The 24,379-nt window shown below is 35.4% G+C and overlaps 9 protein-coding genes across 9 annotated transcripts; 5 read left to right on the top strand and 4 right to left on the bottom strand.

Moving 5' to 3' along the window:
• Positions 1-4,584: 4,584 nt before the first annotated feature.
• On the top strand, positions 4,585-5,223 carry LOC135798501 (ubiquinol-cytochrome c reductase complex assembly factor 2). Its single transcript, XM_065311357.1, has 2 exons — positions 4,585-4,725; positions 4,935-5,223. Exons 1-2 carry the CDS (start codon positions 4,655-4,657, stop codon positions 5,221-5,223), a joined length of 360 nt encoding a protein of 119 aa, XP_065167429.1. The 5' UTR covers positions 4,585-4,654.
• A 22-nt stretch (positions 5,224-5,245) lies between these two features.
• Positions 5,246-7,422, top strand: LOC135798499 (probable methyltransferase-like protein 15 homolog). The gene is made up of 3 exons (XM_065311355.1): positions 5,246-6,328; positions 6,409-6,483; positions 7,283-7,422. Exon 1 carries the CDS (start codon positions 5,246-5,248, stop codon positions 6,326-6,328), a length of 1,083 nt encoding a protein of 360 aa, XP_065167427.1. The 3' UTR covers positions 6,409-6,483; positions 7,283-7,422.
• On the bottom strand, positions 6,565-10,652 carry l(3)L1231 (lethal (3) L1231). Its single transcript, XM_065311356.1, has 4 exons — positions 10,035-10,652; positions 9,385-9,947; positions 9,147-9,323; positions 6,565-9,085 (listed from the first exon to the last, which is right to left on the bottom strand). The coding sequence occupies exons 1-4, from the start codon at positions 10,255-10,257 to the stop codon at positions 8,549-8,551; spliced, it is 1,500 nt and encodes a 499-aa protein (XP_065167428.1). The 5' UTR covers positions 10,258-10,652; the 3' UTR covers positions 6,565-8,548.
• Positions 10,653-11,198: 546 nt separating this feature from the next.
• Positions 11,199-12,554, bottom strand: Idi (Isopentenyl-diphosphate delta isomerase). The gene is made up of 3 exons (XM_065311796.1): positions 12,246-12,554; positions 11,832-12,172; positions 11,199-11,770 (listed from the first exon to the last, which is right to left on the bottom strand). Exons 2-3 carry the CDS (start codon positions 12,093-12,095, stop codon positions 11,318-11,320), a joined length of 717 nt encoding a protein of 238 aa, XP_065167868.1. The 5' UTR covers positions 12,096-12,172; positions 12,246-12,554; the 3' UTR covers positions 11,199-11,317.
• A 188-nt stretch (positions 12,555-12,742) lies between these two features.
• Positions 12,743-14,246, top strand: LOC135798829 (RRP15-like protein). Its single transcript, XM_065311795.1, has 2 exons — positions 12,743-13,420; positions 13,745-14,246. The coding sequence occupies exons 1-2, from the start codon at positions 12,893-12,895 to the stop codon at positions 14,177-14,179; spliced, it is 963 nt and encodes a 320-aa protein (XP_065167867.1). The 5' UTR covers positions 12,743-12,892; the 3' UTR covers positions 14,180-14,246.
• A 189-nt stretch (positions 14,247-14,435) lies between these two features.
• Positions 14,436-17,843, top strand: MED16 (mediator complex subunit 16). Its single transcript, XM_065311048.1, has 11 exons — positions 14,436-14,685; positions 14,812-14,955; positions 15,016-15,214; positions 15,276-15,543; positions 15,612-15,764; positions 15,819-16,018; positions 16,077-16,606; positions 16,672-16,811; positions 16,881-17,258; positions 17,330-17,642; positions 17,704-17,843. Exons 1-11 carry the CDS (start codon positions 14,627-14,629, stop codon positions 17,738-17,740), a joined length of 2,421 nt encoding a protein of 806 aa, XP_065167120.1. The 5' UTR covers positions 14,436-14,626; the 3' UTR covers positions 17,741-17,843.
• Rab19 (RAS oncogene family member Rab19) lies at positions 17,656-19,942 on the bottom strand. Its single transcript, XM_065311050.1, has 3 exons — positions 19,531-19,942; positions 19,000-19,341; positions 17,656-18,527 (listed from the first exon to the last, which is right to left on the bottom strand). Exons 1-3 carry the CDS (start codon positions 19,741-19,743, stop codon positions 18,423-18,425), a joined length of 660 nt encoding a protein of 219 aa, XP_065167122.1. The 5' UTR covers positions 19,744-19,942; the 3' UTR covers positions 17,656-18,422.
• Positions 19,943-20,038: 96 nt separating this feature from the next.
• LOC135798264 (copper chaperone for superoxide dismutase-like) lies at positions 20,039-21,067 on the bottom strand. The gene is made up of 2 exons (XM_065311049.1): positions 20,539-21,067; positions 20,039-20,470 (listed from the first exon to the last, which is right to left on the bottom strand). The coding sequence occupies exons 1-2, from the start codon at positions 20,918-20,920 to the stop codon at positions 20,163-20,165; spliced, it is 690 nt and encodes a 229-aa protein (XP_065167121.1). The 5' UTR covers positions 20,921-21,067; the 3' UTR covers positions 20,039-20,162.
• Positions 21,068-21,071: 4 nt separating this feature from the next.
• On the top strand, positions 21,072-24,293 carry LOC135797951 (A disintegrin and metalloproteinase with thrombospondin motifs adt-2-like). Its single transcript, XM_065310556.1, has 6 exons — positions 21,072-21,869; positions 21,934-22,117; positions 22,187-22,734; positions 22,790-22,981; positions 23,045-23,775; positions 23,830-24,293. Exons 1-6 carry the CDS (start codon positions 21,535-21,537, stop codon positions 24,291-24,293), a joined length of 2,454 nt encoding a protein of 817 aa, XP_065166628.1. The 5' UTR covers positions 21,072-21,534.
• Positions 24,294-24,379: the final 86 nt, after the last annotated feature.

Here is a 24,379-nt window from a genome sequence, read left to right as displayed (position 1 = left end):
TCTTGCTTTTTCTTTAATGTACTGTTAAACTTATCAATTTGTTGATTATAAGCGAAGACAATGAAGACAAGTAAATAACTATGACAGGAATTTTATTTATTTGAACCAGTTAGATAGTTTATTCGTACTTATCTTGAAATAAGGTTATCTTCTATTATTGGATACAAATTAATTACTTGTTTTTACCAGCAGCAGGAAGATAACAGCATAGAAAAATATAAAAACAAAAATATTGTATGCGTATAGCGGGCAAATTATTTTACATCATCAGTTAGCAATGAGAAGGGTGTTTTATAAAAATTTGTAAACATTATGTGTAAAACGCCCTGTATTTCCTAAACTATTTGATTTTTTCTGAAGTCTCTCACCGTCATGTCAGAGCTCAACAGTTCCTCTAAATAACGCATGCCTTTCAAACCTTCTAGCCTATCCACAAGTATCTTTAAATGCCCTTTAAAAGTTAGCATTTTTCCAAAGCAATTTAAAACACGGTATGGACAACACCCTGTATCTCGTAAACTAATTGACTTTATCAAAGTTTCTCACTGCTATGTCAGAGTTGGTAAGTTCTACTATGCAATGAATACTTTTTGAACTTCTTAGCCGTTTTAGAAGTGCGCTAGAATGCCCTTTAAAAATAAGCATTTTTCAAATAAATTAAGAACATGGTGTGGAAAACACCCTGTATCTTGTAAACTAATTGATTTTATTGATGTTTCTCACAGCTATGTCAGAGTTGAAGAGTCCTTCTACACGATGCACATCTTTTCAAATCCCTAAACCTTTCGGAAGTGCGCTAAAATGTCCTTTAAAAATAAGCAATTTTCAAAAAATTTAAAAACATTGTGTGGAAAACACCCTGTATCTCATAAACTAATTGACTTTATCATAGTTTCTTACTGCTATGTAAAAGTTGGAGAGTTTCACTACGTGATGAATACTTTTTCAACTTTCTAGCCCTTTTGCAAGTGCCCTAAAATACCCTTCAAAAGTTGTCAATTTTATAAAAATTTGAAAACATGATGTGGAAATTGCCCTGTTTCTCGTGAACTAAGTGATTTTCTAGAAGTTTCTTAACGTCATGTTAAAGTTCGAGAGTTCCTCTACACTATGCATACTTTTTTAACTTTATTAACCCTGGGGAAGTGTTTTAAAATACGCTTAGAATATTGTTGTTTCGTCCAATAAATTTCATTTTTGGTCGAATAACAGAGTCGAACTTTTTTGTTTAAAATTTTTTCCGTCGAAGAACAGGGTCGAACTTAATTTCATAAAAAAATTTCGGTCGAACAACAGGGTCGAACTTTTTTGTTAAAATTTTTTGCTCGAAGAACAGGGTCGAACTTACTTTCATAAAATATTTTCGGTCGAACAACAGGGTCGAACTTTTTTGTTAAAATTTTTTTCGGCTGAAGAACAGGGTCGAACTTACTTTCTTAAAAATTTTTTGGTCGAAGAACAGGGTCGAACTTTTATCTTTTTTGCCGTGAAAGTGGCCAGATAAAATCGGGATTATCTCGAGAACTAAAAGGGCTACGGAAAAAAGGACTTCATATTCTTGATCCTTAAAAAATTCTCTACAAGATAGCGCCCTTCTTAAAAAACTACAAAAAATGCATAAAAAATTTAATGAAAAGATTTTGTTATAAAAAAGCCAAAAGATTTCTCTTTTTATGTTTGAAATTAAAAGTTGGAATTTTTAAATTTTGTTTTCAGTTTCTGATTGATAATTTAATTCTATATCGATTATTTTAGTAACTTTTTTGGCAAGCATTTACCGTTTAGGCTCTAATGGCAATTTTAATTAAAAAATGTATGTAATTGGAATAGCAACAAAGGGTTATTATTATCAAAAAGCTTTATATTAGAACAAAATTTTATTAAGATAAAGTATGTAGAATCACATGTTCTTCTATATTTGGTAATAAAAAGTTGTAATTTTCAATTTTTATTTTTTGCTTAAGAAATGCTGGACAAATTGAATAAACCAGTTTTTTGCACTTATCTTGAAAACCATTAGAGATAGAGAAAAACGGTTTTCATATTTGTAAGTAGAATTACATTTTACATTATATAACATGTTAAAATTTACAGTTATCCATACTTATGTAATAATTAAAAATGGTCAGTAACATAAAAAATAATTAAGATAGCGCAACCAAACTTGGATTAATGGATTCCAAGCATTGTTTTCCATCAGTTTGGAAAGTTTGGGGAAAATTGGTGAGGTAGTTTTATTTGATCAGTTTTGAATTTACCACCCATTTTCCGAAATATTGATGTTATCGGAAAACTGACTTCATATCTTTCATCCCATTCGAAAACTCAATCAATTAACGTTTTCCATTTTCTTCTAGGTTCATTTTGAATTTTTGGACCAAAAAGTAGGTAAGTGTAACCTCTTGACTATTTTTAGCCGGTTTTTGTCAACTTTATAGAATCAAAAAATTGAATCTGCCATTTTGTAGAACCTTGTTATGACATGAAAAAGTGTAAAAAGTTTCGTTGTAACATTTATGGTTCTCGAGAAAATCGCATCGGAAAATCATTTTTCCGACACTGAAAAATATTTGTTTTTAATCTCATCTTATGTATAATTACATGCTGAACGCTATCCCGTTTTCCGTTTTCGATTATCTTCATTAGTTCCCGAGATAATTAGTTTTTAAGTATTGCGGCAAGTACATGTTACAAGTAAATGCGTTTGTAGGGCAAACCCTTTGCGCTATTAATCAAGAAGTTGTGTAAATAACGTAATTATAAGCTGTTCTACACAATGGTCTAATTAGTTTTTAATCATTTTTACACTAATTAAAATGTCAGGCACCTCCGCCAAATTTGGAATAATTAATTAAATTTTTCTAGAAAATTAAAAAATGCATACTTTTTATTGCTTAGTATTAAAGAAAATATCTTTATTGATAAAATATTTTAATAAATATTTGTAATTTGAATTGAGATTAAAAACATATACGCTAAATTCAAACTGCATAAATTTACCTTAAATGAAATAATTAAATTCATCGTAGGGCCTAAACCAAGAGAGATCACTTGAAATCTTACTTAGATATATTGATACGAATTAATCGTTTGTTTAGATTCTGAAAACAGAAGTTGAAAATTCCAACTTTTAATTTTAAACATAAAAAAGAGAAAAGATTTGACTTTTTTATGACAAAATCTTTTCATAGATGTTTCGACCTGAAATAATTTATTCAAAAAAGTTCGACTCTGTCTTTCGACCAAAAATAATTTAACCAAAAAAGTTCGACCCTGTCTTTCGACCAAAAATAATTTAACCAAAAAAGTTCGACCCTGTCTTTCGACCAAAAATATTTTAACCAAAAAAGTTCGGCCCTGTCTTTCGACCAAAAATAATTTAACCAAAAAAGTTCGACCCTGTTGTTCGACCGAAAATATTTTCAGAAAGTAAGTTTGACCCTGTTCTTCGACCGAAAAAAATTTTAAACAAAAAATTTGACTCTGTTATTCGACCAAAACACAAATTTATTGGACGAAACAGCGATATTCTAAGGGTGTTTTAAGACACTTCCGCAGGGTAAATAAAGTTAAAAATGTATGCATAGTGTAGAGGGACTCTCGAACTTTAACATGAAGTTGAGAAACTTCTAAAAAATTAGTTAGTTCACGAGAAACAGGGTGATTTCCACATCATGTTTTAAATTTTTCATAAAATTGCCAACTTTTGAAGGGTATTTTAGGGCACTTGTAAAAGGGCTAGGGAGTTGAAAAGATATACGTCGTATAGAAAAACTCTCGAACTCTGACATAGCAGTGAGAAACATCAAATAAGTCAAATAGTTCACAAGATACAGGGTGTTTTTGACACCATGTTTTTAATTTTTTTGAAAAATCCTTATTTTTAAAGGGCATTTTAGCGCACTTCCGAAAGGGTTAGGGAGTTGAAAAAATATGCGTCGTGTAGAAAAACTCTCCAACTTTGACATAGCAGTGAGAAATATCAATAAAGTCAATTAGTTCACGAGATACAGGGTGTTTTCCGCACTATGTTTTAATTTTTTTCTTTGAAAAATGCTAATTTTTAAAGGGCATTACAAAGTACTTGTGGAAGGGCTACAAGGTTTGATAGGCATGCGTTACGTAGAGGGACTCTCGACCTCTGACATGGCGGTGAGAAACTCCAAAAAAATCAATTACTTCAGGAGATACAGGGTACAAAATAAATTATTCATAAAATAATTATGTATGTAAGTTTATTTAGATTTCTCATAAAAGCTTGTGTTTTTTAGTTTTTTTAAACTATATTTTTTTACTTACAATGCATAGGTAACTTTACAGTCTTCACAAATTAAAGTTTTAAATCCTATCCTAGAGTCATTTATAAAGTAAAGAATCTTATAATATCTACGCAGGAAATAGTTTGTTATTTATTACTCTGTGCTTATAAAATATAAAAAAGTTTGCCACAATACTATAGTAAACTATATGAAAGACATAAACATTATTTAATACATAATAGGTATTAAAAAATCTTACTAGGAATAATTAGTTCAAATAATTTCTAGATAAATCATTAATAATTTAAAAATAATAACAGATATGTCAGAAGCATGTGTTGAGGTGAATTCCTAACCTCAGAAACGTACACCGTCTCCGTTTGTTTTGAAGAGAAATGGCTGCGAATTTTAAAAGAATTACAGCTCTTCTGGAACGTTGGCCCTTGGATCACAACAAAGCTGGAAGGTAAAGTAACTAATCTATTTAATTTAGAAGTTATTTCTGGTTGTATGTCATTCCATCCTGCTTTAAAACTTCGAAATTTCTCGAAATAAATATGAATAACTCTTATGTAAAAGCAAAATAATATTCACAAGCATCTAAAAATAGTGAATAGTTAGTTTTCAAATGATAAACACCTAATAATATCATATTCTCATTGAATAATTATGCAGGGACATTGGACAATTTCTAAGAGATTTTGTCCAGCACTCTTATAAAACCGGAAAACTCCAAGAAAACCCTCAACATTGGGACAAACAATTCCTTGCTCTTCAACGCTTGATCAACAACGAGCACGGCAACAAATACCCAAGAATCAATACATCAAGTGCAACAGGCCTCACATTAGATCAGTGTACAGTCGCGCTATCAAACGAATTTCTTGAGCACCTAGAACAGGAAGACAAACCAGTTTATAAAAAACTGTTTAGTTCTAGTGAGAAAACTAAAGAAAAAGAATAAACACATCAAAGAAACAAACAAAATGTATAGATTTAAGAATATTCATAGACCATTAGCGCAATTTTCGCAATCATTGCGAAATTTTGCATTAGAATCAGTAGAAAAGCTAGAAGTTGATAAACCACACATCCCTGTAATGAAAGATGAAGTATTATCATACTTAAAACCAACCGGTTTAATCCTCGATGGAACTTTCGGCGCTGGTGGCCACAGTCGAGCAATACTAGAATCATCACCAACTTGTAAAATCCTAGCATTGGATAGAGATCCAATTGGAATACAATACGCTGAAGAACTAAGCAAAGAATTTCCGGGACGTGTTATTCCTTTACAAGGAAAGTTTTCGGACCTTCCAGTTCTTTTTCAACAACATAATATAAAACGTAATTCACTCGATGGCGTTTTATTTGACTTTGGATGCTCATCAATGCAATTCGACACAGCGGACAGAGGTTTTTCCATCTCGAAAAACGGACCGCTTGATATGCGCATGACACCAACACCTGGAGAACCTACAGCAGCCGATGTTCTCGCATCAGTCACCGAGGAAGACTTGTACAAGATCTTAAAATATTACGGAGAAGAAAAACACGCACGCAAAATAGCCCGCGGCATTATTGAAGCAAGATATCTTTTTAAAAGATTAACAACCACTGAAGAATTAGCTGATTTAGTACAATCTTGTTATGCTGAAGATGTTTACCTTAAAGATAAACTTCAGAGGCCTTCACACGTTGCTACAAAAACATTTCAAGCATTACGGATATTCGTAAATAACGAATTGAATGAAATTAACTATGGAATGATAATGGCGGCGCATTATTTAAAGATTGCTGGGAGATTGGTTACAATTACCTTTCATTCCTTGGAAGATACAATTGTAAAGCGGCATATTTCCGGAAATGTTGTCGCGAATACTGCTAATCCGCTACCGTTGAAGTATATGAGCAGCACGTTGCAGATTGATGATGAAGTGGTGCAGGAAGCCATGGATAGCAACTGGAAAATGCTGCATAAGCATGTTATTCTTCCGGAATTTCAAGAAGTTGAAGATAATCCAAGGAGTAGGTCGGCTAAGATGCGAGCGGCTGTGAAAATTCAATAAGTAAGTTGAAATGTTACAAAATAAATACTTTTTGACGTACAAATGTAAATTAAAGAGTAATTAATGTTGTTCACTTGTAGATTTTGAATATTTTGAAGAATATCTAAGAATTGGTCTCCAAAGTGACGAATGACTGAAAATAAAACTTAAAACAAGTAAGTTTTCCACAAAAAATAGATTAAAATTGAGGTTATGCGTGGTAGGCGACTTGTGACGTTTAAAAATGAACATAGACATTCTACAACTTAAAGTTTAATTGATCATGATCAGTATATATGTACACGTATCGTAAAATGTTCATTTTTAGTTTTATCCTGTTTTTTTTTGTTTGTTTACACGTTTCACCATTTTTTCCAATTTTTAACCGTCGCACTTAATGGTAATCTATAGTCATTTCGTCTTCTTGATATCATTAATTACGCTAATTTCTAAAGTTTCACCCACTGCGCACTCTCGACGCTTGCTCACATTCATTTGTTTCACGCACAACAAAATCTCTACCAAATATCAAATCCGGATTTATAAGTGAAATGTGTGTTGCATGTTTACATTAAATACAGAGACAACATAGACGATATCAAAAACATTTAGCCCTGTTTGTAGTTTAAATCTGCTCTTGTTCTCTGCACTGCTTTGGTGGTGCTTACAGAAATGCTAATCAGTGAAGTCGTGAATTATAACGAACAGAAACATAAAACGTAAATTCGTACAATAAGCAGTTGAAGTTGCGTTTGTTCAATTGTTTTCGATTCACTGTTTTCCCGAGAGGTGTTTCTAACAAGTCATGACGATATTTCAAAATGGACGAAATGTTATTCCTGTTTTTAGTTGTTGTGTTGATGGCGGAAAACAATTGAATCAAACTACAAACCTCAACTAAAAGTATTATCTCGTCACATCCTGGTATCTATACAATATTTTACATGATTCATCTGTGTTTTGTTTATTTTGCAGAATGCAAACACTGACGAATTGTTGCGAGATGAATTATTGATGCAATAATTCCGCTCCTGACGCCCTAGCGACGGTAAAATTAAATTTAAAAATAAATAGAGAGAAGCGTATTTCGTTACAGACATTACAAACTAATCAAATGCGTTTTATTCATTTGTCTCCGTTTTTTGTTATCCCATTAGTTTCCAAGAGTTTCTCGTACTTTCAAGATGGCCATCATCTATTGACGGCCATCTTGTGAGTGTCGTAATCGTGGAGGTTGCGATCACAATGTTTGAGTTCTACGTGTTTTGTTATAAGTTTTAAAGCTGCACATCGTAGTGAGAAACAATGTCGGACAATTTTATAACCTAATTTACCGATTCGTGCACACCAATTTGCCTAAGTATAATTTTTTCAACATGTTGAGATTCCAGCACCGATTTTGATGCGATTTGCTTACAAAAATAAAGTGTACATTAGTTTTCCTTCAAAATATTAAAGAAAATAATCACAATCTAAATAATTTTGTTTGCGAACGGCGCTACAAGTTCAGTAATTCTATCCAAACCAAAAAGGAGTGTTTGAGGTGTGATGTAGAAACTAAAATTTAAAAAAATATTAAATTTTGGCGGTGCATTTAAAGTTATATCCACAAAAGCGTTTCCATCAACCTTTCCCAGAAGATATCTTCAAGCTGAACAACAAATATCCACAATTTTCATTCGTTTTGTTTTATTTATGAATTTGTATTACCAAAATAAAATATTCGATTGTGTGATACGCGCGCGCTGGGTGCAAAAAACTAATCACTAAAATTGATTCGGTTTAAAAAAATGTACAAAGCGTATTTTATCTTCACTGCTGCAGTCTAAAATTAACCAAATCCACGTCAACACAACAATTTCATCAATTTTGTGCCTTGACCCACCTCGTATCCCCAAAAAAATGAACCCAACTCGTCTGATAGGGACTTCTAAAATCAATTTGTGTCGTTGCCAGTTTAAAAAAATAACAATTTCGACACACATCGCGAATATAATCGTCTAATTCCTAGTAGTTCCTTAGCTTAACATTGAAAAATCACGCCCTGAATTTGCCTACAATGCACTGGATGCATTTTTGTTCTAATTTTTTAGTAATTTTTTTTTTGTTTCTTTAGTTACGAGTTAAATTTATGCCTGACTGACATCGCTACACTTATGTTTTTCAACACGCACACTTGCACACCCTCCAACTCCCAAATGTTTTCTCGTTAAACATCCACTTTGAAAAAAAGAGCGTGGATTACGAATGAGAGTTCTGCTGCACGGAGAGCAACCGCGACGTTTGCCCAACCATAATATTCTCGCCGCAGGTGTTGAATCCGTTGTGAAACACGTCGGAGACGATACTCGATTGCACAAACGACTCCACCATGTGATCGTCCAGGAAGTTATCGAGCAGTCCCTGCGTCTGGCTGAGTTTCTCCAGGGATTTGACGTCATTGTCAACCGCAGCAAGCGCACGCTCCAATTCTTCGGTTTCCTCGCGTGTCGGCTCATAGTCGCCGTTGCGATTCACCGTGAAGAAATCGTTGAATTCGTCCGCTTGTATCGTGCTGAGCACGTTCGAGATGTCGGTTTCTTCGAGAAGATGCGACGCCTGGTTGGCGAGCACCTGACCCAACGCGTCCGGCTCCTGCATCGCGAGCACTTGATTCACCATCTCGTCATTGACGAGATCCTCGGTGACATCTTCGGGCACGTCCGTCATGAGATCATCGGCGATCTCCGTCGCGTCGAGGATATTACTCGGGTTAGGAACTTCAATCGTCTCGATGGTCTCTATCGTGTCGCTCATGTAAGCGGCGGGGTTGTCTGTGAGCGCTGGCGTTGATTCCGACAGCGTCCACTGAGGTGGAAACGGAATTTAATGCGGGAGGCGGTAGTGTGGCGCCTGGCGGTGTTGTCGGCGGCTTCTTTTTCTTCTTGGTCCGCTTTTGGGGTCGAATCATCGCGCTGGGTTTTGATTTTTTTCGGATTTTCTTTGGTTTCGCATCTTGGTACAATTTATAATTGTCCTAAAATATTTTTTAAATTAAATTAATAAAAATATTGAGAAAGAAATAAGAAAATACTTACTCGTTTTCGAGCATGCTCGATACATAGAGGTAGTTCGTGCAAAACGTCGAACACTGGAACGGAACACTGGGTATTGTCGGCGAATTTGGCGGTGCACGCGTTGAATAGCACCTGATCGGGATTGCGCATAATATGTAAAGGACATTGGCGAGCGCACGGCAGCGCCGGTTTCTTGCAGCCATCGGCATCGCAATTTACCGGTCGAACTAAGCGCGTGCTGCTTGCACGACTCCGTCGCTCGCGCTGATGACGCTGAACCACTTCTCGCCAGTCAAAAAGCTGCGGTAAGGGCGCTTCTCGGCCAACATTGGCGCGCATCAGCTGCTTAAGGTGGCGTTTGAGCTCATAGCGGGTGATTTCCAATCGCTCCTCGCGCGATCTGTCTTCGATCTTCAATCGCTCCAGACCGGCGCTGAACCAGTGCTTCTGGTAATGATTGTACTGATCCTCATTGATACATTCTATCCGCTGGAGGGTTTCATGGTGCGGGCCGAATTTGTTCACTTTCTTCGTGCGCGGTTTCTTTGCCGCTTTTATCAACAATTTCTCGTCGGTACTTATTCCTAGAAAACAACAACAAAATATTTTAAACAAAAATCAACTTCAACTATAAGTTTTAATTGATAAATATGAAGAAAAGTAAAATTTACCTATAATACTGTGCAAAGGTAGCTGTTGTTTAGTCTCATCATTTTGCTTGTGGATTTGTTCAATAATCTGTGCCTTCTCACTGACCAAACTCATCAAACTTGTGTCAGTCAACACATCAGGCTTGCTCTTAACATGCAGTGCCTTCTCCACCTTAGATGTTGTCTTTGTAAAGCCATTCAGCCTGGGATTCCTGATCATGTTGGCTGTGTGTAAGTTCTTCATTGATGCCCAGTGCTCACTCCTCAGAGTCACTTGTTTACATCTCACACCCAAAACAGCACTGTTGCCACCGATGACAGCGCGCACATTGTGGGCCCCAGCAGCTCCGGCCGCAGTTACACAACGCGTTTTCAAGACTCGTCGTTGTTTTGTAACAACAATTTGCCTCACAGGACAATTAGTTTCACTTGACAGGTCATGTAAGGTTATGCCAGCGAGAGTCCGCCGTCGCTGCGGCCGTCCCAGCACCGCAGATGTGTTGCAGACTTTGATCCGGCGATGGATTGCGTTTCGGCGACAATTCCTCGATCGATTTATTTGTTAATTCGTGAAAAATCTCCGTGTTTATTGTGTGCTGTTAATTGTTTGATGTTTGACAAATGTCATTCAGGTTTTTATGATCGGCGCAGCGCTGCCAACCGAACATCGCACTGGAACACTAGATTTACTTTCAAATTTAGTTTAAAATATTAATAATTCAATATAAAGTAGGCTTATATAATTTATACTTATTTTTAAATATTAAATTTAATTTTTGATGTAATATCAACTCGGTTTTTATATTAATATATTGGTTTTTTGTTTGAATTATTTTATAAATTTATTGTTTGTCAGGTTGGTACGAGTCGTACTTGTAAAACAATTTTTTTGTTTATTAACCAATAACCGCTTTGCTAGTAAAAATAAGCGCTCACTTGATTCTAAACTGGGGTAATTATTTATGAAACCCACGTTATTTGCGCATTCACCGCACGTTTTTACCTTGATAATGCGGCTTTGTTGCTTTTCATACAGGTTATGCCAGCATGCTTGTTTGTAGCGGGAAAATCAAACGACCTTTAAATTTTGAACAAGTTTAAAAAGTTGCCTAAATTTTCAAATAAAAAATGCAACATCAACAAACAATACTATCTGAAATAAACCATAAGATATACATACATATCTAGTTGGTGAATTAAACTTTTATTTGCTATAAAACACATCCAACATTTAACTTTAACTCCCTGGTGATGAATTAATAAGTAAAATTAAATATAATACTTGTTTTCTTGTATAATTTACTTCACAACTTTAATATATTCTCATGATCTTTAAATTTCTCAAGGTTGTCCAAGTTGTCCCACCATAATTTCAAACGTGTTTGGTATATCAACCTAAACCAAGGTGTTAATGGTTCCAGGACCTTTACATGTTCATCGATACTGTCTCTTGGGACAAAACTAATTTGCGAAATTTCGCTTGGATTCGGCACCATTTTAACATCCGCTTGCAGAAATAGAACATAGTCAATTTCATGCTCGCCCCAAAGACCGTTTCCAGGGTCTTTGTAATGAATTCGCGTCAGGTAATTAAAGTTTTGTATGGGTATTTGATCAACTGAGATTCCAAGCTCATAATTAAGTCTTCTTTGCGCCGCTCGCAATATTCCCATGTTATTTTCTTCTTCATCTTCGCCAGGTACGTCGGCAATTGGGTGACTGCAGCAGGAATTTGTAAAATGACTAGGATAAGTTATCTATAACAAAAAAAGAAGACGAAATTATACACATTGTATTAATTAAATGTAAAATAATGACTTTCTCTGGTGTTCTCTTCTGAAGTAACAGTTGTCCTTGTGTATTGAATAAAAACACACTGAATGCCCTATGCAAAGGTATATTTCCATCTTTCTGCACCAAATGACATTCCTTCTTGCTTGCAGTCCCAATGATTTTATCCTCTGGTGTCACCAAGAAGCATTTCTCATTCAATGCTTGCAATTGCAACTCTTTTGCTCCAGTACTGCACATTCTGCTTGCTTTACCCAAGCTCAAACAACGTCTGACACAGTTTCCAATCATTTTTGGAAGGAATTACTTATTTTTACCAATATTTGCAAGTATCCTTGACCAATAGAGAGCTTTTCGAGATAAATCTTCTACAAAACAGCACATATAATAGTGTAAACATAAAGTACATCTAAATATAAACAAATGTATAAATAAACTTACTGGAATATTCAGTTGTACAACCATTGACGAGTCGGTCATCAATACGAATGTATTATACTTTTGGAATTCTTATGTAAATCAAGCGAAAGTAACGCATGTAAAGAAAGCGATACCATCGTCAATATTGGTAAAAAAACGGGGGAAAATGAGCGACGTATGCGTTACACCGTTGGCGATGACGAAGATGAGTCAAATATATATTTTTATGTATTTAATGAGGCTCTTATAGCCTAAACACCATAAAGTTTTGATGGACTTGCTGGAAATCACTGGCAAAGAACAGTGTGACCTCTAAATTCATCTACAGACTGTTTTAAACTTCAAGTGTAACAATAAACATTTCAGATGGAAAAATTAAGCACAGGATATAGATTAAAGCATTATTTTAGTTAAATGTAAAGCTTTTCTTTATTTTATGATTGTTTATAATAAAAACATGAATTTTAAATTTATATTCAGGTGTATATTCTATCTTTGTCAATCATGTCACAAAACGCTTGCTGCAAAATAATGGAAAATAACCAAAAAGTTTCACATGTGCAATCACATCACGCTGACGAGTTCACACAAACTGTTCGATTGAAACAACACGAGTCAATGATATATAATCATTAATTTATAATTAGTTAATAGCATTGCATAGAAAAATGACGGTGAAGATGGCTGTAACTCCGCGTGCTGTGGTCACCGAAACATACTCGGACAGTAGCGATGAAGAATTCTCGTCGCAGGAAGAAGAACTTGCACATGCCGTTGAAGATTCACCAGCAGAAAGCCCACAGACACATAACATAGAAGTGAATTCTAATGAACAAGACGACGAGGATGAAGAAGAAGATGATGAAAATATTGAGGAAGAGTCAGTTGATGATCAAGAACAGAATGAATCTGATGACGATGGGGATGATGAAGGTGATGAAGATGCAGAGGAAGGTGATGATACCAACATAGGCTGGGCTGACTCAATAGCCAAGATTTTGAAAACAAATAAACCTAAGAAAAAGAAGACTCTTGTACTGTCCAAAGCAAAGAAACTGAATGATCCAGTTAAAGCTAAACCAAAGCCAGTTGGTTTCCAAGTGGAGAAGGAAGATGGTGTGATTGCGGAAGAGCAGATCCTGCCAGAGGAAGATACAGACAAAAAAGATGTTCCCGAAGGACCGCCACGTAAAAAAGTATGTGTTGATTTGAAATAATGAAACATACTAATATCTTAATATATAATATTTGATTTTTTGAGTTTTGTTTGGAAGTTTTGCTTACACTGAGTGTATTTTATGTAGAAGACTTGTTTAGTTGTAGCCTAGTTATTTTAAAGTGTTATGTTGGTTGCCTATGTAGAATTTATATTTTAAACAGTTGAAACTAATATTGCCTTATCAATTTAATTTAAACTAGAGATAATACAAATTACTATATTGCATAATATATGCCTAATACAAACAAGTAATTATTGTAAACATATACAATTGATTAAAATGTATATATTTTTGATCTAGAAACGTGATATTCAATGTCTGCGCGTGAAACCAAATGTTCTCGAGAAGGATCGCGAGCGCTTACTAGCGAAAATAGCAACAAAAGGCGTCGTGCAACTGTTCAACGCCGTTAAACAACAGCAGAAAGACATCCAGACAAAATTGGATAAGGCTGGACCTTTGGAAGTTAAGCGAGACAAAGTGTTTAAGAGCATCGATAAATGTTCGTTTTTGGACAATCTTATGGGCGACAAGAGCAAATCAATTGAAGTTGGAAGTCAAGCTCAAACACAATCAAATTCCCAGGTTAAAAATAGCGATGTTTCTACTTGGAAAGTGTTGACGAATGATTTTATGATGAAGAGCAATAAGATGAAGGATTGGAACAAGCCCATGGAGGGTGAGGATGAGGAGGAGACGCAAATGGAAGTTGAACAGGAGATGGAGAGTGATTAGTTGTTGTTATACAATGTTTATTTAAATTTGTAATAAAAATTATATAAAAAAACATAAGATAAACTGATATTACTTGTCTATAATACTCTATGAATTTTCTAGTAAATTGCCAAATGTATCCAAAGTTTTTAATTTTTTGTACTTTATTCAATTTGGAGCCTAATTTTATCGAGGTCTCCTTGGAATCAACAAATAATTGAAAGAATAAGTTTCTACTTCATATGAAGTTGGCTGAGGTGTTCATTCAAATAAAAGAATGCAAACAGTTGGGAAACCCTGCTTCAAGATATCCAATCATAACCTCAACAGTTTGTTATTCGATATTTACCAAGCTCCTCACAAAACACGCAATAAATGATTATAAATTGATATTAAATTTCCAAACAACTTTACTTTTATGTTTAATTGTTAAAGTTGTTAGTGTATTTTCCAATTTACTCGTAAGAAATGGATCATTTGTTCTCTGTTCGCCGCAAACCAACAAAAGGAATCGAAGCGTTCTATTCGTAAGTTGAATAATTATATTATCCTCATAAATTAAACAAAAACAATGCTAAATCACTGTTAACATAGGTATATCAACATAATTTATTATTGTACAATCATTATGAGATATTTATCATGTGTTTTAGTTTAAATAATGTTGTGACTTCCTCAATTTCAAGCAACAATGTTATTGCTTTCACCACAAAAACAGATGTTGAAGATAACACCATCAGAACTTATGGTTCACATGTTTATGTTTCTGATTTGAACACACCATGGACTGCACATAAGTAATATTACATTTTAACACAAATAATTATTCATAATTAATTTATAAATTAATATTGTAGAATATTATCCAGTGCTTTCCTAGTAAAAGTCCTGCAATGGGACTTTTCTGGTGAATATTTACTAGTGGCTGATGATTCAGGCACAGTTAGGATTTACCAAGCCAAGGATCACTTGTTAAATGAATGGGTTCTCACATTACAGACTGTTTTAAAGGGAGAACCAATTTTAGCGACGGCATTTTTTCATTTAGGTCGAAAGGTAAACATCAAAGACATTTTTTCAACATAAATTACTCATTTGTATGTTTATACTTATTTAGATATGCCTAAATCAAGAAAAGAAAGACAGTCTCTCCTACATGGAGAAGTTCCAACATGTAAAGTTTGCATGTTCTGTCAAACAATTCGGCGGACGTCCTGCAAGCGGCGCATTGATATTAACATCAACTGGTTTACTCGCGGCTGTAATTATTCCTAATGCAATGCAGTCACAAGGACAACAATTACCTATTACACCAGTTGTTGTAACTGAAAGTTTAGGACCAACCAGATTATTTATCAAAACCGCCGACATTTGTTATGGAAAAAGTGAGTTTCACAGTGATTTTCGAAATAAACATGGCGGCCATTTTATATTACAATCATGATGATTTCAGATGGACACTTTTTATTGGCCGTGAGTAATGGCGACCTGACGATGCCTGTGCAATGCTACAAAGTTTCAGTTCGCAAAGGAGATGATAAATGCGTAATTTCCAGCGAAGCATTGCCATCGTTCTTCATTTTCGAGGGAAATAAAGATGGAATGAGTATGAAGTTATGAAATACTTTATTTTTATGTTTTGTTAATCATTTTTATTCAGTGGATGAGCTTCTAAACGACAAACAAGGCGGTCAAGTGCGTTTCCTCAACTGGGTGATGCGTGAAGACGCCGATTCTTTAGTCGTAGCAGTTGGTAACGACCTCGGGAGTTGTCTACAAGTATGGGAACTTAGAGAAAAAGCTCTGCCTGTACATGAAGCACTTGCAGGATCATCAGAACTTAAAACATTCAACACTGTGGTAAGAAACATGAAAAATTTTCAAAAGTTAAAACTAAAATTTCGCATTTTTTGTTTAGTTATGGCAATATCAATCAAGTTTTCAATATAAACACAAAATCCTCTCACTGGCCACCGGGAAACTCACGTTCCTCAACAATCTATCAAGCAGTTATATCGTAGCTGCATTTTCAGACAGTTCTATCCACTGTTTGTTCCGTGATTCTCTTAAACCAATCTGTAACACAACTTTGTCCATCGCGCATGAAGATGCGCATAAATTCGCACGGATAACACCCGAGATTGTACAAATAGACATGTCGTGGCTGGGGAATATCCTGGTTGTGATTGATGTGGACAGTCATCTGCACATTATTAAACTTCCACCGCAGATTGATAGTTCTACACCGTTGAGTGTCCCGTATGCCACTACAATGTTGGAATATTGTCTTATGACAGGTTTGGATTGGTTGGATTTATTACTTGTGCTGCGTCCAGGGATGATTGATCCATTATGCGATCGATTCACAGAGAGTTTCAATCGGCAAACGTCAGCAATCCAGCAATTTTATTATGTACAGTATTTGTGTATCAAGACTTCACTTTATAGGTAATGATTTTGTTGTATTTTTGTATTTTTTGTAAGTTTTTTATGTTTGTAATTGAATTGTTTAGATTGAGTGCGCAAGGACAAATGAAAGCGCATGATTTATCGCAGTTTCTCATGTTGCACAGTATTTCCACTGCGTTTAAGAGTCTTTTGAGACCTAGTGAGATTAGTAGTCATGATAAGAGTCCTGCTGATTCACTTTCAAGTAAGTGAATAATATTTTTTTAAATTATTTGTGTTTAAATCTTAAAAATTTTATCTTTTTGTTTGTTAGGTGTGATAGCTGAGGGACAAAGTGATGTAGACAAAGTTCTCATGCATCTGGAAGCTAAAGAGTTCACTGTTGAACCATCTACGCTTCAAAGTCTTCAGCAGTTGATTCAATGGATTTCAGATCTTGCGTTAAATCTGCTCGTTAAACTCGCCGATTGCAGACCATCAGTGAACAAACAATACGAGTTGTTGCGTGATGTAAAGGCTCTCAACACTCTGCGAGAGATGTTGGTTTTGATTCGTATTTGGGGATTATTGCGACCCGCGTGTCTTCCTGTTTTCACCAAATCCGATGCCAATTTGGATGTATTAGCGTTGGTTTTTAGACTTTTAAGTCGCCTGGTGCAGAATGTCGCTGAACCTGATGATAATCTAATAGGTATATTTTATCAATACTTAGATATTGGTTTTTTTTTTGTATTTTTATAACGTTTAATTTCTAATTTTTAGATGAATGTTTATTATTACCAAGCCAAGTTCAAATCCAACACCTGCAACATCAACAAAACCGAGTTGTGCTCGCCTCACATCAACTAGCACAACATATACCTTTGTTATTGGAGTTTATGGTAGAGCCGGATGCCCTAAGTGTGTATGACTCGAATAATGGCCAAACAGTAGACGCAGTGCGACATTTATACTTGGGTAAAACTCCCGGTTGCGTTAAGCAATGTGTCAGATGTGGAAACTCCGCCGGAACAATTCCAGTGACGAGAACAGCCGCAATTCGTGCGTGGGATCAACGCTGGATAAAATCCTGCCAGTAAATATTGCAATTCTTATCTTCTAGGCAGTTAAATTGTTTTATTATTCGATTTTTACAGATGCGGTGGTTTATGGAGAATACAATTATCGACTTGATGAGTAATTAAGAATTAATTTTACACCCTTGCGATATTTTCATATATCTGTGTCGTGACTCTTCATGTTTTCCATTGTACGAAAATAATTGTCTTACAAGTAAGTGTAATCGGCTACAAAAATAATTTCCCCGACACTTTCCACACATCGAAATTTGCGTTAAATGTAAATTAATTATTAAATAATTAAACTTCTCTTTTTTTTAATAAGCTATTAATACTAAATCAAGTACACTCCGTGATAAACATTGGCATGGCCGGCAAGTACGATACGCGTAAAAATAAACATTTAATTAATAAATAACTAATCGTGAGTATTGCATTGCCTTATTGCCATTTGGTTGTTGATTACTTAATCAACGACGCGTTTATTGCTGGTATATTGCTATGCTAACTAAGTTATAATTAAATTAATTAAAGCGTTCGAGATGAGTCGGTTTGTTGGCTTGTTAGTGGGGCGTGGGTGAGATTGTCATATTCGTGTGTATGTATGATTCATGCGTTTAGTTACAGTTGAAATTTTCAAGGCACATTCGTCCGCAGTCAGTACATTTGGCTGCATTTGAAGACTTGGGTAAATAAATAATGAGAATCTTTGGATGCAAACGCTTGCAAAAACAACATAAAAAACAAAACAAAGTTGAAGATAAAAGCAAATGAATTATGTACGATGCTAATTTTCGCTATGTGTTAGTTGAACACATTGTGCATTTTGATATCGAGCGGCTTTCACCCAGACGCACTGTATCTTCATCGTCCATCAGCAGATGGCCAGCTTCGTGCCGCCTCTATAAATAAAACAAAACACAAACAAATTAAAAATTAGTTCACGGTGCAAGCTAATAGCATTGAAACTACATTTATCTCCGTTAAATCAGTAAAAAATTGCATTTGTAATGATATAATTACTGACACTTGACGTACGCACGATGAATTTGTTTCTATGGCAACAGAACAAAAAAATAATGGCCGCCGCAGAGATTTTCACTAAATTACTAATTTAAACAGTAATAATACTAATTAATTATAATATTCGACTGAAATTTCACTAATTAAATTTAAACAAAAATCTTCTAAGACAAACGAATGCGTTATAGCAGCATCAAAATTCTAAAACTGTTTATTTCCTGTCTGACTTCCTGCTGAATGAAATTTGATGGGTGTGAGAAAAAAATACCCAGAGACAATCAACTTTATCTCATTGGAGAATAGGTAATTAACAGTTTAGATTAGCAAACAAGAGGCGCGTATCCGCCTTACCTTTAGTTCAGTGGCCAAACACAGAAAAGCATCCTCAATGTTGCAATTCTCTTTAGCACTGGTTTCTAACACGAAGAGCACCTCGGGCATGTACTGGCACATCGCTTCGGCCTCTTCAAATTCGACTTCGCGCAGAGATTCGGCGTCCGCTTTATTTCCGATGAGCGCGACAATCACAGCGCTGCCTGAGTACCGTCGGACTTCCTCCATCCACTTGGTGACGGACAGGAAGGACGAACGTTTTGTGATGTCATACACTATGATAACACCGTTTGCGGAGCGGTAATAACTTTGCGTTATGGTGCGGAATCTTTCTTGGCCTGCTGTGTCCCAAATTTGCAGCTACAAATTAAAATTAGGTGTTTTTAAAGGAAATTTCATAGAAATTTAGTCATCTTTTCGCTTAAAATCACAAAAATTAACTTTTTTAAAAGAAATTTATCTCATTTTTGAAAGTTGCAGTTGAATTAGGCTTAAATTTTATTAAATGAGTTAAAAATTGTAATATTTAAGAAGAAATTTTATGCTTACTTTAACTTTCTTGCCATCTACAACGACGGTCTTCATAGAAAAGTCCACACCGATAGTATTCCCGTGACGCTCAATAAACGTGCCGTTTTTGAAGCGCTGCACAACGCACGTCTTCCCTGTGCCGCAGTCTCCGATAAGCACAATCTTAAACAAGAAGTCGAACGCCTCCTCCGCAGGTATCGTCATCAGCGTGGTCGGATTTCGGCTGGACATCTCGCGCGCGCACCTGGTGCTCGTTCTTCTGCGTGTTTGTTTTGCTAATAAGGCATCGTGGCGAGCGCTACGCGTTGTTGAACGCTGACCACTTCGACGGACGACTATGCAACGCGCCGCAGCGTGACCGTATTAGCTGGATACATAATGGGACCTTTAAACAGATTCAGCGCGCTTCGGTGGAGGCTGCGGACTGGCGCGGACGCTGCAGGCGGCAGCAGACCAGAGCCGAGAGCAAACGCAGCAGGACGACCTTGAATAACCCACAAGTGAGAAGTATATTAGGTTGCCTAAGTATTCAACAAATATTTATTACCAAAAAATGTTTTACATTGTTTCTTCATTGTTTCCCTTCGTAACCAGCGTAAATCTACATAAAAATCACATGTTTACCCTTTGGAATTAATATTAACATACATTTACAATGATGAGGTTGGATTAGGTGCAACTTTTTCATTCCAAATTGTAACTCCATCACAAGCACAGATTGTTTTTGGATTTTGGAAGAGTCCTGCAGATCTTGCAATAATTCCACATGCTAATCTCTTGCCAGTAGTTGCTTCTGATATCACCAATGCTCTCCCAATGATATCAGACAGTTTAATTACTGAATCATCAAATCTAAATGCTGATCTTCCATCTTTTTCAGCTTTTACAAAGCCTAGATCCCCATAAATTCTTCCATTAGATTTCTTTGGATTGAAAAAGTCACCCACACTTGCACATCCTGCAAAATTCAAAAATATTTACTACTTTAAAGACAAAAAATCAACTTTTTTTTATAATTTATCTTACCTTGTGATGTGTCACCACATTCATGCACACTTAATTGATGTTTTCCTGCATTAAGACCATCAACAGTTCCATCAATAATGCATACATCTTCTGCTTCTTGTACAAATCTCACTACACCTTTTATTGAATCAGAACCAGTGTCCAGAATAGCAACTCCTGCTGTGGTGCCTCCCAAACCTCTAACAACTGCTTTCTTGCCTGTGCTTTGTAGTGTTTTTAATATTTCTTGAGCTGGAAGAGTAGATTCAACTGTAACACTGCCTGTTGTGAGGTTTATATCAAAGTTTTGGATGCCTGGCACGTTTTCCAGTGCTTTTCTGACTGTTTTCACACACGATTCGCATGTCATTTGCACAGCGAATTCAATTTTCGTACTCGTCATCTTGATATTGAAGTTTATTCCACTTCTAAACTTAGTTTGAGACTGAATGTAACTAGTGATTATGCAAAAATCTTATGGAATATACTGGAAAACGTAATTCTCCACAATCAATCACCTTGATCCTTCAAACATTAAAAACCTTGAACGAATCATGTGGTGTATGTGATGTTGCCTACATTTAGGTGCACTATACAGAGAGATGTACGAAAAATACAGTTATATTGCTTTGTTTGTAACGAAAACAGATAAATTTCAATACAAACAATTGTTAATTATATATAACTACACCTTGATACGATGATTATAACTGTAATCAGTGTAGTCATTCCCTGAAAGACATGTTATGTTGTTTTTATGCAGGTAGTGATTGTTAAAAAGTTCCGAACCAAAAATTCTTATTCATAATAATTTAAAGTTCATTGCCACGTTCACACGTTCAGCTTGCCAATTTTTGCATTAATTTTAAACTTAATTCAATTTAATATTATAAATTACTACCAGCATGATTTAATTTTTTTACGCAAAACAAACAATAATCTCTGAACTTTTTCTATAAAACCAAAACATCGCAAATAAATAACATCATTCGGTGAATTAACATAGTAGAAACCAAAATGGCGTTTGAGAACATTTTTATTAAGTTATTACTGTTTTATAACATAGGAATTGTTGTGAGTTTAAGTGTTCATACTTTGGAAGAGATTTTGGGTCACAATTCGTTGAAACATTACGTTGATGATGATTCTGAAAGAAGTTTTGATTTTGACAACATCAGAGACAAAACTTTAAAACATCAATTTGACAAAGAAGATGGCGTCGAACCAATCAACGAAGATGAAACAAAAGAATACGAGATTGTTTATATGCCAGTATTGTTGGAACGCGAAGCAGCAGGAACTGACGGAAGTGACGATTCTGTTGTTGATTATTCATTTACTGCTTTTGGAGAGTAAGTTTTGTAAAAAAAAGTCATAATTGTTTTAATATTAATGTAAAAACCAATTTATTTTAAGACCTATTGATTTGAAATTAAAGAAGAATAACAAATTAATAAGTCCACATTTAAAAACTTATGTGCATGATCAAGATGGCGTCAAAATATTACAAAAACGTGATGTAGACAACCAAAATTGCTTATATCTTCATCGTGACGGCGAAAACGTTGGTGCTTTTAGTGCTTGCACTCCTAAAGAATTTGTAAGTATAAATATTTATTCAAAAACACAAAAATATTATAAAATAATAACAAAAATTAAATCATTACAGAATGGTTTGCTATTTTACAAAAACAAAACACTTGAAATACTTCCATTGCATAAAAAACAACTTAATTCACCTCTGCAAGACAAATTCCCACACATAATTCGAAAAATTAACCCAGAAGACACACCTAACCTCAATGACGCCCTACTATTAAACTCAGATCTAGACAAAAACATAATAAAATCCGGATTTTCCAAACGTGCACGAAACAAACCAGTAGGTGGTTATACTTTGGAGTTAGCAGTGTTTTTTGATGCAGCAGCATATCGCATTTTCGCTCCTTACATGTCCTACGACGATGTTAAGCTAAAAGACATGATAATGGCATATTTAAATGGCGTCCAAGCATTATATCATCATCCAAGTCTTGGACAAACGCTGGAAATTGTTATTGTAAGATTAGATATTATGAAACAACAACCTGCGGCCATGCCACATTATGATGGCGAACGAAGCAGATTATTAGATTCCTTCTGTTCGTATCAAGATTCGATTAATCCAGGCGATGATTCGGATGTTAGTCATTGGGATATGGCTGTTTATGTTTCCGGGTAAATTTTATTTTTGCATTAATGATAATTTATTCATAAAATATTCGTATTTTAGGCTTGATTTCTTTGCTTATGAAAACGGCCGAAAAAGTGGGGTTACCATGGGTTTAGCTACTGTAGGCGGAGTTTGTTTAGGAAAGTACGCATGCGTGATAGCTGAATTGGGAACTACCAATGTTTTTGGAAAACCTTACCCTAGCGCAGGCTTTACAAGTGTTTATATTTTGGCACATGAAATTGGACATAAGTAAAACTAACCTAACATTTTGTATTATAACCTTTATATTAATTTATGTTTTGTTTCTTGTAGTTTGGGTATGCACCATGACAGTAGTGGTAATTCCTGTACGAAAGAAGGTTTTATCATGTCCCCTTCACGTGGTACAAATGGTGAGACACAATGGTCCACATGTAGTCGTGATGTAATGTCACGTCTTTCCTGGGCAAAATGTCTGCTTGATGGCGGCTGGCCCAAACCTGATTTAGACCAGAAAAAGTTTGCAGATACACCAGGACAAGTTTACACAGCGAAAAAACAATGTGAAGTTTTGTTAACTGACCGTGATGCGTTTGCATCGCCAAGTCAACAATTATCCACCATTTGTTATAACCTACAATGTAAGACACCTCATAGAAGTGGATATTACCATTCTGGTCCTGCTTTGGAAGGTACAGAATGTGGCCCTAAGAAATATTGCTTTGGAGGAGAATGTGTCAATAAAGAACCTCCAAAAGTAGTTGAAGTTATCCCCGGGGGTTGGGGCCCGTGGAATTTGGGAGCTTGCACTTCCGGTTGTACGTTTAAAAGTAAAGGGTACCAAGAAAAACGTCGAGTTTGTAATAAACCACTTCCTGTTAATACTGACTCAGGATGTGATGGTAGTAGTTTTGAAGTGGGGTTATGTAAAGATGAGAAAATTTGCGCAAAGAAAAAGAGGTCATCATCAAGTGAATTTGCATCTGGTAAATGTAAAGAGTTTTCTAAGTTGTTACCACAGTTAGATGCAAAAGGAGCAGGGTTACAAGCACCTCATGAAGAAAGTAAGAATATAACCTTAAAATTAATCACTAAATAACCATTTTTACCTTTTTAAGATCGTTTATGGATGGGTTGTGCAATTTTCTGCCGTCGTGCAAATTCCGGAAGTTATTACACGCCAAGAATCGAATTGAATGACCTTGGAGTCTCACCATATTTCCCGGATGGTACCTGGTGTCATAGTGATTCCACCGGAGAGTATTACTGCCTTCAGCATCATTGTTTACCTGAACATTTCCAGTTTACCAAAACATTCTTGAATAAATTAGACGAGGATATCCCCATTCCTCAAAACGCTCATCCGGGAGAAGGTATACCCAATGATTTAGAGAAGTATTTGTCATTGGATGAAAATGGCAAACCGTTGAAAACGGCGCTTACGCCGGGGACATTCCACACTAATGGCGAGGACGCGTGGGAGACAAATGACTACGTCGAATTGCCACCGGAAGTGCGGAAATTACATCTTGAAGAAGTGATTGATGAAGCCGCAGAAAACTACAGTATTGATTTTATGTAATTGTTTACTTTATTTTGCTAAATGAGCAAAAAGAATGATTTTATACTGTTTAAATTATAGAAATAATATAAACAAATCATTTTTGT

The sequence above is a fragment of the Atheta coriaria genome, unplaced genomic scaffold (assembly GCF_025399875.1).
Source record: "Atheta coriaria isolate IRGN ID8LTWV9N9 unplaced genomic scaffold, Caltech_Dcor_3.1 hic_scaffold_9_pilon, whole genome shotgun sequence".
In the NCBI taxonomy this organism is placed as follows: Eukaryota; Metazoa; Arthropoda; class Insecta; order Coleoptera; family Staphylinidae; genus Dalotia; species Dalotia coriaria.
This window is presented reverse-complemented; position numbering and strand designations above follow the sequence as displayed.

Excerpts from the sequence above, each read along its gene's own strand:
- Idi (XM_065311796.1), bottom strand. The coding sequence starts at position 12,095 with ATGATTGGAAACTGTGTCAGACGTTGTTTGAGCTTGGGTAAAGCAAGC. Across the intron at positions 11,771-11,831 it reads AGAAGAGAACACCAGAGAAA|ATAACTTATCCTAGTCATTT; the intron begins GTCATTATTTTA and ends TTTTTGTTATAG.
- LOC135798264 (XM_065311049.1), bottom strand. The coding sequence starts at position 20,920 with ATGACGAGTACGAAAATTGAATTCGCTGTGCAAATGACATGCGAATCG. Across the intron at positions 20,471-20,538 it reads ATGTGGTGACACATCACAAG|GATGTGCAAGTGTGGGTGAC; the intron begins GTAAGATAAATT and ends TGAATTTTGCAG.
- LOC135798829 (XM_065311795.1), top strand. The coding sequence starts at position 12,893 with ATGACGGTGAAGATGGCTGTAACTCCGCGTGCTGTGGTCACCGAAACA. Across the intron at positions 13,421-13,744 it reads AAGGACCGCCACGTAAAAAA|AAACGTGATATTCAATGTCT; the intron begins GTATGTGTTGAT and ends TTTTTGATCTAG.
- Rab19 (XM_065311050.1), bottom strand. The coding sequence starts at position 19,743 with ATGTCCAGCCGAAATCCGACCACGCTGATGACGATACCTGCGGAGGAG. Across the intron at positions 19,342-19,530 it reads TAGATGGCAAGAAAGTTAAA|CTGCAAATTTGGGACACAGC; the intron begins GTAAGCATAAAA and ends TTTAATTTGTAG. Across the intron at positions 18,528-18,999 it reads GTTTGGCCACTGAACTAAAG|AGGCGGCACGAAGCTGGCCA; the intron begins GTAAGGCGGATA and ends TTTTATTTATAG.
- LOC135798501 (XM_065311357.1), top strand. The coding sequence starts at position 4,655 with ATGGCTGCGAATTTTAAAAGAATTACAGCTCTTCTGGAACGTTGGCCC. Across the intron at positions 4,726-4,934 it reads GATCACAACAAAGCTGGAAG|GGACATTGGACAATTTCTAA; the intron begins GTAAAGTAACTA and ends ATAATTATGCAG.
- LOC135798499 (XM_065311355.1), top strand. The coding sequence starts at position 5,246 with ATGTATAGATTTAAGAATATTCATAGACCATTAGCGCAATTTTCGCAA.
- LOC135797951 (XM_065310556.1), top strand. The coding sequence starts at position 21,535 with ATGGCGTTTGAGAACATTTTTATTAAGTTATTACTGTTTTATAACATA. Across the intron at positions 22,118-22,186 it reads CTTGCACTCCTAAAGAATTT|AATGGTTTGCTATTTTACAA; the intron begins GTAAGTATAAAT and ends AAATCATTACAG. Across the intron at positions 22,982-23,044 it reads GCACATGAAATTGGACATAA|TTTGGGTATGCACCATGACA; the intron begins GTAAAACTAACC and ends TGTTTCTTGTAG.
- MED16 (XM_065311048.1), top strand. The coding sequence starts at position 14,627 with ATGGATCATTTGTTCTCTGTTCGCCGCAAACCAACAAAAGGAATCGAA. Across the intron at positions 14,956-15,015 it reads ACACCATGGACTGCACATAA|AATATTATCCAGTGCTTTCC; the intron begins GTAATATTACAT and ends TTAATATTGTAG. Across the intron at positions 15,544-15,611 it reads CGACATTTGTTATGGAAAAA|ATGGACACTTTTTATTGGCC; the intron begins GTGAGTTTCACA and ends TGATGATTTCAG.